Source organism: Athene cunicularia (assembly GCF_003259725.1).
Source record: "Athene cunicularia isolate RWA chromosome 7 unlocalized genomic scaffold, athCun1 chr7_part1, whole genome shotgun sequence".
Lineage (NCBI taxonomy): Eukaryota > Metazoa > Chordata > Aves > Strigiformes > Strigidae > Athene > Athene cunicularia.
In genome coordinates this window covers 8,558,822-8,572,866 of record NW_020799107.1, presented here as the reverse complement: position 1 = coordinate 8,572,866, position 14,045 = coordinate 8,558,822, and the positions used below count along the sequence as shown (strand labels likewise).

The 14,045-nt window shown below is 43.7% G+C and overlaps 1 protein-coding gene across 5 annotated transcripts in view; it reads right to left on the bottom strand.

The window, feature by feature from the left end:
- Positions 1–14,003, bottom strand: part of VWC2L (von Willebrand factor C domain containing 2 like) — a 52,682-nt gene extending 38,679 nt beyond the window's left edge. For all 5 annotated transcript variants that reach the window (XR_003398785.1, XM_026852569.1, XM_026852572.1 and 2 more), the window contains exons 1-2: positions 12,937–14,003; positions 11,869–12,335 (exon numbers count right to left, since the gene is read on the bottom strand). Coding sequence is in view for 4 of the 5 variants with exons in the window: in XM_026852569.1 (XP_026708370.1) it covers positions 11,869–12,279 (411 nt within the window). In the remaining variant the exon portion in view is untranslated. The remainder of the gene's footprint in view (positions 1–11,868; positions 12,336–12,936) is intronic.
- Between the last annotated feature and the right edge of the window lie 42 nt (positions 14,004–14,045).

Sequence of the window (14,045 nt, the reverse complement as noted above, 5' to 3'; positions counted from 1 at the left end):
CGTCTTTAAACACCAAAAAGGAAACGGTGCATAAGTACGTGCCTTTTCTAGATTACACTGCAAAGGGGAAAAAAATGCTTTTCATGGTGGTTTTACTGAATACGGAGTTGCAATGCTTTCTCCCAGTTTGAGAACATGTTAGAAAAGGAAGTGCAAACCCTTTAAAAAGAAGGAGATGCCATCACCTCCATTTCTACCGATATCAAGGCAGTTTTGAATGCAGTGGATCTAACCTGGTACTTCTGCACACATTTATCAGTACCTGCCACAGATACAGATCCACTAGCTGTATCCACATGCACCTCCTGCCTACACATCCCCAGGAAGGACTGGACATGTCCCATCCCCTGCGAGTGCTGGACACCAAGGGAAGGAAAGCTGAAAACCATTGCTGCTGCCAGTCTCTCCATCTTTTAGTTTTCAAGAGACTGTGTGCCAGCATGCAGCCTCCCCCCTCACACTGGCTCCACTGATAGCATCCTGCTCTACTCAGATAAAACAGCAGGAAAAGCAGAGCGACGTAAAGTGAAGTCTGTCAAATTGGGCACTTACATCTTAAGAGTAGCTGTAACTTTTAATGACACTAAGGACAATGGCAATTCTGATGGAAATGATTTTTGTAGGTACAGTTTCAGGTGGCGAATTTATTGGCAGGAAGCAAGAAAGGAAAGAAAGTTAAAAAGGACCTGATGAATAAAATCAGAGGCAAAAATGGTTTCCACATTATGGCTGCGGTGGGAAGTCATAAACCAGGGGAGATGAATAAAAAAGAAACTGGGATAACATTCATCGAAGATACTCCTGGAGTCGAAATTAGAATCATTTCCATTGTTATTGAAATTGCCTGTGATCTCAGACAGATTAGCAGGAGATTGCAGGAAAAGTTCAGAGAAAGCTTTCAACTGAGATATTTTGCAGGTGCCAAACTGCAGAGAACTGGCTAGCTAGTGAGTTCCACCTGAAGGCAAGACTGAAATCAGCCCATTTCTCTTCTGGGTTGCTCCTTTGCCTTTACTACCAGCAGCGCACAAACAACCATCCAAATTGTGTTACAATTTTGGTAAATGGCTCTTTTTTTGTGTGTGCATGTGTGTGCGCCAATATAAGAACTTGCATGGGGCAAAAATTCCACTCATTTTTGACACTTAAAAAAATAAAACTCATCCATCCAGCTAGTGGAAACAGAGCATCAATTATGCTACAGAAACTGTAACGGCTTGGATTTTCCATAGGTGAAAAGTTGCTCAAATAAACAATCTGGTGAGTGATTATAGATGAGTACAATCTCTGAAAACACCATCAGGTTGCAAATGATTTTGCAACAGGAAAAAAACCTACTAAGTCATTAGATAATTTATTTGCAGGGAAAAACTGGAGCGGTATCCTACTTACATGGAGCACTAGCAATACAAATGAACTGCGCCATCCAAAAATTGAAAAATGCTTGCACCATACTGCAGATCGGCTAAAAGAAGGAGCTGGCTTCCAACAAGCAGCAGAAGCCAATGCTGAGATCCATTATTTCTAAGGGACACTCCCCCCCCCCCCCTATGCACACAAGCATTACTAATGTAAGACTGAAATTAAATGAAACGACAACAGATTTCTCACTCAGTCGAAAGAACAAGAGACACAAATACATTACTGAAAACATTTTCTACAAATGGTGACTCCATCCTATAGACAAAGCAGCCCCATCACAGAGGTTGAAGATGACTTGACTATTTTCGTAGCCTACAGATGCTGCTGCTTTCCACCCAAAGCTCAATTTTAGTTACCCCTAACTGCTGCTTGTCTATTCACAGCTACAAGAGTCTTTCCAGCAGGCTGGTGACCAGGCTTGGATTCTGGAGATGGGAAGGTGTAAAAATGCTGTAACTCTCCCAGTCATGTATGCCCCTCCTCCCCTCAGCCCATGCCTGTCCATACCTGGAAGCAACATTATCCTTGCCATTCTGTTGTAAAAATTCCTGAGAAGGTACTACTGATCAGTAAGACAGATGAAGGAGAGAATCACAGAGGATGTGCCACACCATGGGTATCCCGGGCCCACAACTGATGAATCAGGATAGTGATTGCATTAGCTTTGTACTCATATATTTGCTACGTGCCACACAACTTGTCAGGTTTAAAAGGCTCCTGGAACCACATCTGGATCTGGAGAGCGACTTTTTCATTAGCTGATGAGAGACAGACTACCTTGAGCCAAGTCCTGGCCCTTTTTCCACAGAAGCTGTGTATCTGCAGTCTCATGGTTGCTTTTCTCTCCTGAGAGCGGCAGTGGAACTTTCTGTAACATGACTTTGCACTTCTTTCATAAGAACACTCTCTTTGCTTTGATATATGTCTCATTTTATTCCTTACAATAGTTGCACCTCACCTACCCTGGGGCTGAGGGGACTAGAGTTCTCTATTACTTTGGTGATAATTTTTATGACTCTATTACAATAGTTTTTTAGTTCAGACGTGCCCAGTGCACAGGGAACAGAACTCCTTTTGAAAGGTTGCAGATATGACAGATGGGACTGTGGCTCCAACGTGCAATGCACAGCCCCATTCGGACACAGACAAAACGTTTGTGTGTGCTTCACATTTGTTAAGCTCCTTTTAATATCAATCGGGAAAGCGAGCCCAGCTGGCAGCTGCCTGCTCTCCATTCCCTCCCTGTTGGCTCTTGCAATGAAGGAGCCTCATCTAGGAGAAAGCCTCCTGGGGCAGGGAGAAAGGAACCAAGGACTGGGTCAGAAAGGTCATCTGTTTTGCATCTATTTTCCCTATACCTGATTCTGCCGTTTCCTTCTTCATTCACGGTGAAAGACAGGAGAAGGTGGTGAGATCAGCTCTAGGTATTGATAAAATACTGAATTTGTATTAAGGAGGTAGGTATAATATAACAGCTTCGGATCTTGGTCCTGTCCCTTCTCCTGTAGCTTTCTGTCTGGATCATCATATGCACCTTCCACACCCACAGTACAGGCCACGCAGATTTACACCAGTGATGCATTTGGCCCCATGACTCTTTTACTCACTGGGTAGCCAGATGATGGCAGTTTGGCTGAACTGAATGCAGCCTGTGGAGTCTGTCTGCTTTGTCTGGAGACAAGCTCCATGTTCCCACGCACCTCAGGCAGCAGGACATAATCACCCTGGCAGGTGACTCCTGGCTGGGGCACAGCAGTCAAGGGGAGGTGTGAGCTCCTCTTGCTGTAGACCCCACACTGCAGATTTCAGTGCTGTATCACCCTCAGCTGCAGCGTTTTGCAGTTTTGCACCTCTTGTGTGCTAAGGGAAGCTGGTCCCACCCCCATTACTGCAGTGGGAGCTCCAGCATCCCACTGGCACACCAATACGCTCCTTCCTTCCCCCCCAAGGAGCAGCTCCTTCCCGAATGCTTTGCTCTTGCTCACCTCTGTTGAACTCCGAGTTCCCTCCAGCATCAGAGCTGGAGACAAGAGCTCAATACAGATGTCCATTAACAGTCCCTGTTGCTGTATTGCCTTTTTCTCCTCCCAAGGAAAGACAAGTTGGCTGAACCCAAGTCCAATGTCCAATGTAATCCAAGGAGCAACAAGCAGCTGACTTGCTTTTTTTTTTTTTTTTTTAGGAGCTCAAGGGTGCTGAGCACCCATGGTTACATCTATATGCACATCCCCTTCTCCTTTGCTGACTCCAGGCCCTGCTTCAAGCCCCATCCTGCCAAGCAGTGAGTTGTGGTTGTACCAGTGGGTTAACATCAGGTGTCTGCCTGGGTTTGATGTGGCTTTGGTTTCCTTTGCTCGTGGGCTTTGACACTGGTCACATTGAGACGTGGGAGAGGGGCAAACACATCACATCAAATACTGACTTGTTCCTGGGTGATTTTTCTTTCTCATTCTCCACTATCTGTACTTTCTGCACTATCTTTGATAGCCTAAGTTTTTACTTTCTGGCAGGTGGCAACGTGGATGAGACTTCATAGGACCTCCCTCAGGCAAATCCTTATCTCAGGTCAGCATCATGCAAATTCCAGAGAGGACTATCTAACTGGTACCAAACTTTACACCAGCATAACATCCCAGTGGGCCACTTGTGACCCATGGAGCTGCAGCAGTTCATAGCAGCAGAGAACCTGCCCCACAGAATAAAGCAGCTCTTTACTAGCTGGCACTGTGGAGAAGGTGTTTTCCAAATTCTCCTGTCTGCCCCTTGTATCCAGTTGCCATTGCTTAAACCCTTAGGAAAGAAGCCAGCAGGGCCTGGGAGGTTTCTGTCCCTCAGGGGATGTTAGCACATTTGGTTATGAGCACAAGCTGGGAATGATGTGAAATGAAAACAGGTTTGAACATGTTATATGCGATGAGAGAATATGCAGGGGTTTACTACCACAGGGAGCACGCTGGGTTAACCCTCAGTCAGAAAGGTTTTCCTTTCTGGGATGACCACAGTTAACAGACAGAGAATTCCCTGTTTTGAGGAGCTGCTTCAAACCCTAATGCTCCTCCAAGCATACCAGTTTTGTTATAATTCCCAAGGAATTGCCTCCAAACAGTACAAAGAGTAAGGATGCCTAACACTACATGTATTTTTATTTTGCAACTAGACCAAGCGTTGTCACTACATGACTTATCCAATTATAGTCTTAGAAACAATAGCTAGGATAATTAGCTAATTGAGCATTACTTTTAATGAATGCAATTCTGCATAAAGCACATTCCAGTAGCAACAAACACACACCTGCACTTCCACTTGCTCTGGTAGGAAATGGTTCTTACCATTGATCTGTCAGCGTTTCTGTGGACTACATCCTTCTTCACAAGCTGACGACCTGAGGACCTCATGCTCACCAGCCCTACAGAAACGTCTCGTGTGGCAGAGATGGACATAACTTTGGAGAGTCAAGGGATGAGCGTTTCTCTCCTTGGCACCACTGAGCATTGTCTTGCATAATGAAGCCTCAGACTTGATTTTACCACTCTTGGAAGGAGCTGGTAACAGTTGCATGTACTACAGATCCCATTTTCTAACAGCATGGCTCCAGCAGCAATGGAGGGGAAAGGAGGTGCCAGAGCCTTTTCTCCAGCTATGGAGCAATATCTCCTCTGTTTCTGTAGCTCTCTGGGACAGCCCCCAATTCTGGAGGCAAGCAGAGCTGATGGGCTATTTCCTGGAGCAAATCCCTGAAAGCCCAGCCACAGCTTTGGCGGCACAAATGTTGGGCACGTGTTAATTCCTGTGTCATATTTACTGGAAAAATACCATTCCCTTGGGCTTGCACGTACAGGCCAAATTCTGCACTGTGCTCCCACAACGGTGCACTGTGATTAAAACACTGGGGCTTGCACTTAATTCCAGGTGATTCTGAATCATGCTGGTGCTCAAGTTTTGGGTCTCATCTATTGTGATGGGGATCTTTGAGAGTGTATGTGTGTAGCATAGCTGGCACCACCAAACTGTGAACTTTTGGGGCCTCCATGTATCACCATCATCTGGGGAAAACAAGAAGATGTATTTTTTTGTAGCCAGATTCTGAATACAGCCCATCTTCTTTCACCTATTGTAATAATATACTTGTGCATAATGTAATATGTATGTTATAGAATCAGTAGCTAAGTACATAACATAATTTTTAAAATAGCTATCACTATAGATCAATATGTGACATGCCTATCTATTTTAGTATGTTTTCTTGGTACAAATTATGACAGAAATACAGTAAGTCAGTAATTTCAGATTCCTTTGCATAGACGTTGTCACTGTAATTTTGCCAGGAGGAAGATAATAAATCGTACTTTTCCATCTGACTGATGTTCTGTTTCCCCTGTCTGATTTCAAAGGCTGTATGCTATCTTCAGAACTGGCACTGTTCATGGCTCCTTTTATTAAAGCACAGGCACGTTATTGAAATTTCTTTTGTATTATGATTTTCTAGCCGTACATGAAATTGCAGAACACACAAGAAGGAAAAAAAAAGCCCATTTTTTTTGGTTGAAAAAAACCAACCTGCTGCACATATCTTGAAGAGAAAAACGCCAGTATTAAAACGGAGGCCCCATACTGGTTAGGAATCATTTGCTTGGAATTCATGAGCGAATATCTGTAAACTACTAGTGATTTGGATGACTGGTTTAGTATACTACCAAAAGGTTTTAATCATGCTAGTTCTTGCAATGATTAGCTTGCCATGATTTGAGTGCTTTCCAAGATTCACCAGGAAACTGAACACTCGTATAGTAAGATGAGAAAACTCAGTAATGAACCTTCTTTTTCTCCTGACTCTGTTTTTCTAGTGGCCTAAGGAAGCTCCTCAGATTTAAGGCGTTGCATCTCTGTTCTTGCACAGTGATATAAACCACAGCATCCACAGTGCAAACCTGCAGCTGGACAGTTCAGTGCACCAGGGCAGGGCTGAGGGACTCTCAGAGCAGCCCACTGCACAGCCTAGGCACCGGACGGTTGCACACTTCTGCCTCTCACCTTCTCTTTCAACCCAGGGCTGCAAAAAACTCTTGGTTTTCACCTAACAGCATCATCCCATCAGTAATGCTCCAGGAACGTCCCAAGTGCTTCACTCATATTTGATAAGGTTGCACTCCCAGGCTGGGTAACTAGGGGTCAGAGCAAGGCTGTAGTTTGCACCACTTAATTTTTATTTCTGGCATGATTCTGGGGGTGGGGAATCACTTTTTGGTTTCATTGACTCCTTTTCTCCAGTGGATAAATGGACACACTATTTCAGGGACTAAGAGATGCTGGGATAGCAGGGGAATACACTCTTGCATGTGCTAATGCCCTCTGATGAGAGGTCTTACTTTGTTAAGTTATATTGAGATAACTGCATTAATAAAAACACAATTAATTTTTTTTTAAGAGCATTAACAAAGGAGAAGGAGGTGCCACTATTCTGAAGAATGAGCTGAGAATTAGTATATGATAATGCTATGCTTATATAGTCCCTCATCTACTTTGGATTCTGATTATACTCTGAAGATCCCTATTAGAGCTGTGATCCCTACTGTGCAAAGTGCTGCTCAAGAAGACATAAAGTCAGTGAGATACAAAAGCCCTAGCTGAAGGATTACAGATGATTTGTGGACAAAACAAAGCAATGAACTTAACATACAGTGGCAGAAAACATGAAAAAGAAAAATAAAGTAGAACTCCAGCAGTGAAATCCTGGCTTTTTCAAGTCAGTGGAGATTTTGCCCTAGAATGAAGCTAAAATTTCCCCTCTCCTGTTTTGAGTTTTTTTTGGTTGGGTGGTTGGTTGGTTGGGGATTTTTTTCTTCCCCACAGCGCAGAGGCTTGCCCAGGGGTGAGGGTTGTTCTCATATCCCTCCACACTCATGCTTGATGCAACAGAAAGATTTGGGCATCATCTAGGGACTTTTTGAGCAAGGGTGGATTTGGGAGCAGTGAAGGTGGAAGGGGACAGGACAAGGAGGTGGAGAAGTCACTGTGAAGGGCAGGCAGGTGAAAGGCAGCAGCAGAGGTTAATGTCAGAGCCAATGGCTGGAAGAAATTGAAGCTCTGTGCTTGGCAGAAAGCAGGGCAATCACCCAAAAAACGTCCTTGATGTTCAGAGACAAGCTCCAGTTGAAGCTGCTCTTCTGACCTGAATATTATCAGGAAGGCCAAGTTCTGATGCCAAAACTTCTTGTGCTCTCACCCAATGTCCTGCCAGGCAAATGGAGATATTTTATTGTTTGTGGCTAGAAAATCTCTGCCATTGACTTTGAGGAGGATGGCACCATGCTACCAAAACCCATGTCACCGGGATTCACTCTCCTGCAGGAACAGGGACCTGCCTGTAGGGTCGAAAAGGAAGAGAATGTTTCAAGATACCAGCCTGACAATCTCTTGTGAGCCGGTCATTTCCCAGCAATGGTGTTTTGATACAAGTTCATACGAGTCCAGAGAAAGACTATTCTGGATATGACTATGTTGGGTGATGAGAGTTCTAGGAATTCTGGAAGTGATTATGGATTTTTCACACTGACAACCTAATCCTTTTCAAATGGCTCCCAACTGCGGCTACAAATGTACCTTAAACTGCACCGTAAATTGCATTTCTGAAATCTGGGTAGGCGTGTGCTTTTCTGTCAGTAAGTTATGCAGGAGAGTAAAAACTAATCAGCACTTAGGAAAACTGTTGTCTCACTGACATTTGCACGATTTCTCCATAAGCTGCCAATGAGCATCCATCACACTGGCAGTACACTGTCTCCTTAAGTTTACATAAGCTGCTGTCTGGGAACATTCATTTAAAACACAACCATGTGTACTTACAATAACCGAGACTGCTCTCTGAGTTGTTATTTGTTTGTTTTCTCTCTCTGGGCAGAAAGGGGAGGGTTAACAAGCTCCCTGAAAGATTTCTGCGAGTACAGGCAAGCTTGGAGCACTTGGGACTCGGACCTTAACCTCCAGGACTAAAATCGAAACACAGATGATCTGTGGGAGAAAAAGCAAGCTGCTAAGTGACCCCAAGAGTCCCCTCCATATCTCCGGAGAAAATGGAGAGATGCTTGAGACTTGCAGCATCCTTCACACCTACCCTGCAGCCACCGCAGCTGCCCATCACGCTGCATTTGCCTCTGAAAAGGACGGGAGGAGACCCAAGAGACCAGATTTGAGGCTGACAAGGAGAGAAGTGGAAAATGAGGTTGGAAAAGAGATAAAGGGATTCCAGTAAAAGCCACCAGACTTCCCCTATCTCCTGCGTGCTGCTCCACAGGAGTCAAAATCCTGAACACTGGGCACCAATCTACATATTATACATGTTTGAGTCCAATCTTGATTCACATTAGGGACACCGCATCGACCTTTTCTGCACGGGTTTCCAGGTGGAACCACAGCCTCAGACGGAGCTGGGAACACGTCTCAGGCAATCCAAGGGGATGAGGCAGCTCTGTATGGGCAGCCGGGGCTTGAAACCCACAAAGATCTCCCAGGACCCATAACATAGCTTTGAACATGCTACATGGGGTTACTAAACCATCTGTCAGGGACACAAGGTTTTACAAAAGGATACAAGAAAAACTACTAATGGGTTTAGATCTACAATTGAACTTCAGTTCAGCATTTCATTTGTACGTGTTAACGATTTAGGAACACAAGCATAAACATTTGGACAGCTGTCTAAGCTTGATGGCTTGTTGTTCATGTTTATATTTTGTGCTTATGATTGTTATGAGTCAAAAAAATCAGAGGTACAAGATCAGTTCACTAGAAGAAAGCTAAATATTCAAGAAATGGGCCTTTATAACTACTCTTTTACCCTGAGATAGTCATGGTTACTGTCAGTGGTAAAAAAAAAAAAAAAAAAAAAAAAAAAAATCTCACCCCAACCCTAAACAGAAATCCAGAAATCTAGAAATGAGAGAGGAAATTTCTCCCAAACGGAAACCTCTCACAGATTTTGATATCCTAGAGAGAAAAATTTCCTAGAGAAAAAAAAAATAATCCTAATTTGTGAAATTTCCACAACATGAGTCAGTCCTGGCACATGCACACACAAACACAAACACACACTTGTAAACGATTTTTAAAGGGAGGCTAATTTCAGCTGTAACTAAGCAGTGACAAGCACTTTTACGGATGATGATTTGGAACCTACATATTACCAAAACTAAATTAAGTGGGTGAAAGGGTTATGAACCCACAGTAAACAGTGCTTCTGTTTCGACTGAAAGCATCTGGTTTTGAGTCAGAACGACTGAAGAAAGCCTCTCTTTGTCCTCAGTGTGTGTGGAACAGACTTGAGAAAGTTTGCAGACTGCATAAACTCAATTGGACAAGGGAAGGGCAGAGCTCAGAGCCTGTAAAAACTACGAACTGCTCAGAATTTCATCTCTGGAGTTAGCAGGTAAAATCTTTGTTCTGTTGAAGTAAACAGCAAAATGGTTCAATGAAGTCAAGATTTCACTTCATAGCAGCTGTTCCCTGCATCTTGAAGTTCTGTCTTTCCTATAGCATTTGTAAAGTCGTAGTGCACAGCTGTTTCTTTTTTTTCCCCCAAAACACCCTTGGAAGTGCACAGTAATCTTTCACTGTCTGAATCTCCTCCACTACTAGAGGAGAAAAAGAATTTCACTATTTATTCTAGGTAAACACACAGTTTTCAAAAAAATTGGTTTCTGCCCTACTCCACAAGGTATTGACCTCTCAGCAAAAAAGGTCCAGGTTAAAGGCTCAACTGTTAATTAAATTAAGCTTGAAGGATCTCACATTAGTCCTGGACTGAAGGTTACCATGTGCAAGAGTGGTGTGCCACCATCTACACACACCCCACGGGTTTTGAACACAGCAACCAACCAATCAGATTGCTCTAACACTGTCTAATACCCTTTCTCCCCTAAACTCTGTTTCTCTATCCTTTAATCACTTATCAGGGTGCAATTATTTCTTTCAGGAAGTGATTAGTACTTTTGTACTTCATTCATGTGTAAAAGATGCTTTAATGAGAAGATCTATCTCATTATTCTACCATTGAAATATCTCAGAGACCTTGTAACTTTCTCTAATTTCCTAAAACGTCTCCAAAAAGAGTCCTTACAAATCTCACCTGACCGTGGGTCAGAATTACACCTAGGTGGGATACTTCACCACCTGACAAGACAGCAGTCAAAATGGGACCACTGAAGCATGACTGTAGCATGAAGTTGGGGTAGGCTTTCCGAGGGCAAGAAGAAACTGTTATTTAAGCAGTTCACAAGATCAGCATCTTCACAGTCTTCAACAAAGCAAAGCAGAGAACAGGTTGATCAGGATGGCCCTCGAGGAGATGTTCCTCATATATTTGTTTTACCTTATGTCTGTGACATTAAACTGTCCTGCCCACACTGAATGATTGCAGTTACAGATGGACAGAAAAAGATGAACATAAACCATACATGGTAGAAGAAGGGCACTAAATGCTACCTTCGCTGAAAATTACAGTATTTGGGAAAGAGGAAATTGTGATCTAAGTTGTGAAGTACACAGATCTATGTGGAAGTATTTTTCATTATCAGAAAAGAAAATAAATTGACAAGTGTATAATGAGATCAGGCATAAAGCCATGAAGAGTTATAGGCTGTTGTTAATTATGGAAGTACAAATCTTAAAGCCACATGACTTGGGAGAAAGCCACGTGACCTGGGAGAACAAACTTGTGTATACCTATTGCCTTTACAGACTCTGTTCTTCATTGTGAAATGCTATTTTCCTTAAATTGAAAACATGCAGTCAAACTCATTAGAATGAGAGAAGCAAGCTGTGTCAAGGGTAGTGGTTTTTGAAAATCTGGTCTTATTTTTAAGATATATTCCAGAAGGATTTCTTTACAACATTCCTAATAGGAACTCGACCATTACAATTAACCCCCATAGTTCTCATTACTTGAGATGGCCATCTGCCTAGGAATTAATCTTCTGCCATTGTAGACAGCCTTATCACAGTTGAAATGAAAATATTAAATATAGCTTGCAATCTCCTTACTTACATTCTCATACAGTTATGAGTAACAATTCTCAGTACCATGCCATCAATTTTTGCTATCCAAGTTGGAAAACGAGTTCTTAAAAAGCACTCAGTATTTGTTTACCACCATTTTTACATGGTCCAACCTGATTCATGCTGTTAGCAAAGAAGGAGGTTGTCCAGAGTAGCAGACTCAGAGGGCTGGCGTTTCACATGCAGGATTCTGACTGACCCCTGGCCCTCAGCGAGTGCACATGAAGATGGAGGCGGCAGCTTTTACATCAACCAGACCTGCATCATAGCTAAAAAGGACTTCAGCTTTAGCATCAATTAGCAGAAGTAAGCAAATAGTGAGTGCCTTGAGAGTCCCCAACAGAAATGAATTCCCATAGTGTACTAATATTAAATACGGAAGAAGAGGCTTCATACCTTAAATTCCTCCAAAATTTTATAATTTTTCCCATGATATTCACAAAAGTTTTTCACTTCTTTGCATTCTGGACAGCATCCATTGTGTTCCACTTTTGTACACTTTGGGTGGATTTTAGGGCATTCTGGTTGATCGCAAACAGGTCCATCCTCAGTACAGACACAGGGACAGTTGGAATGTCCCGGGAAAAAACGTTCTCCCAGTTTGTACACAAAGCCACTGTCATCCACACAGCCCTTCCCTCGGTAGTCATCAAAGATCAGATTGTCATTACTGGAGGTCTGGTCCCCTTCATCGGCAGGGTAGTCTTCATGATTGATGGCAGCTGGAGCGACCAAAGCAGGGATTACAAACAGAAGTATCCAGGCTTCATGGATACGAAGAGCCATCCCCCTCCTCAGCTTCTCCATGGGATCTCAATGCCCGATAGAAACAGCTGCTTCCATAGGGAGACCAGTGTTGTGGTCTGAAAACAAATATTTTTAAGTGAGAACAAACTCAAAATTCTAAGGAATACTGACTTATAAAGGCCATAGTTTCAACCAGCACCCAAGAAGAAAGCAGTGCTTTCAAACCACACAGATAACTATCGCTGTTTCATTTGAATTAAGTCTCTTCTCAATTACTGTTAAAGAGAATAAAGCATATGAAACACATAAATTAGACACACATGCCTGGAAGCATTTGCCCACAAAATGTCTCTGCAAAAACGGTGCCTCACAGAAGCATCTAATTCTTACTTTCCTCATTCGGGCAGTTGAGTTTCCTGATGCACCAGAAATTAAACTAGCTGCTTGAAATCGCAGGGTGACGGGCAGCTCAGAGGGATCTGAACCCACGTTTAAGCATGGTCTCAACCTCCTGCTGTGGCCACTGTCCCTCTGTGCTACGCATGGCACGCAGCCCACTTCGTTAAACTGAGGTGGGAAACCTGAGTTGAAAAATGAGATAAGCATAATCTGTAAGTAGATCTGTGTCCAATATGAAAAATGATGCTGGGTTATTCTTGGTCTGCCAGAGGTGGAATAGTACAGAATTTCTATACAGCATTTTTGAAGAGGGACTACCTGAGCTACCAACACAGCCCAGCCTGCGGCAGGTACGTGTAATCCCGACAGAAGCAGAGATGTAATTCACCTTCTCCATTATTCAGCATTTCAGTAATTCCCAGAGAGAAACGCAGAGAGCAGGATGTTAAATGCCCGTGTAACGCATGGAGCCGCTGAAACGTGTTTGTCTGATGAAGCTGGAGCCTTTCTAAAACTTTGGGAGCGGTGCGGCATCGCCCGACCTCTGGAGAGCTGTGCTGAGCGGCGGGGCCGAGGATGGACCCGGCGAGGGAGAGGAGCTGTGCAGAGCCCCCAGGGAGAGCCGGCGCCGGGCGAAGGCTCCACGCGTGTGCCTTTGGGTGTGCTATTGGCTGGCCGAGGTGCCACATCACTGCCACCAGCACACCGTCCTGCCGGCACGGCCACCACCACCCAGCGCAACCCCAGCACCAAAATGGGTTCTGACCTCTCTTAAGAGAACTGGGCAAAGTATTAGAGGAAACTTTTAAATGAGGTGAAATATCAGCATCACACGGATTGAGGAACGATGGAGGCAGCTGCCGGCACAAACCAAAACCGGACTGTTTGGGTGTGTGTGTCATTGCTTCTCTTCCTGCGCTCCCACGGCGTGCACACAGACACACGCAGTATATACAAAGATGCACTAACCTACACACAGGCAAACACGTCCTCCCCCTCCACCTCTCTGGGAGATATTTTCTGTGTATCGGGATTTCTGGTGGGCTGCAGATGTTCAGCAATTAATTCTCCCTTAATTGAAGAAAAAAAAAAAAAAAAAGCAGCAGCAGGAGGAGAAAGCTTTAATCCTAGAGAAGCAGCTAAAGGGATCCTGTTGACAAAGCAGTTTTTCCAAAGCCACAACAGAGGGAGACACCGGATATTACACAAGCTTTATCAAATTCATAAGATATCTTCTTAATTGAAGTACTAGCTATCACAAGGACTATGCTCCCTGTTACTACTAATCAGAATATCTATTGTAACATGTTGTTTGGAAATAAGTGATTCATGAGATACGGCTGCTTTGCGTATCTACAGAGCAGAGAATCTCGCCCACCTAAACGCTACAGGTAGGTTGCAACATTGCAGATTGGTGGGCATTGGGG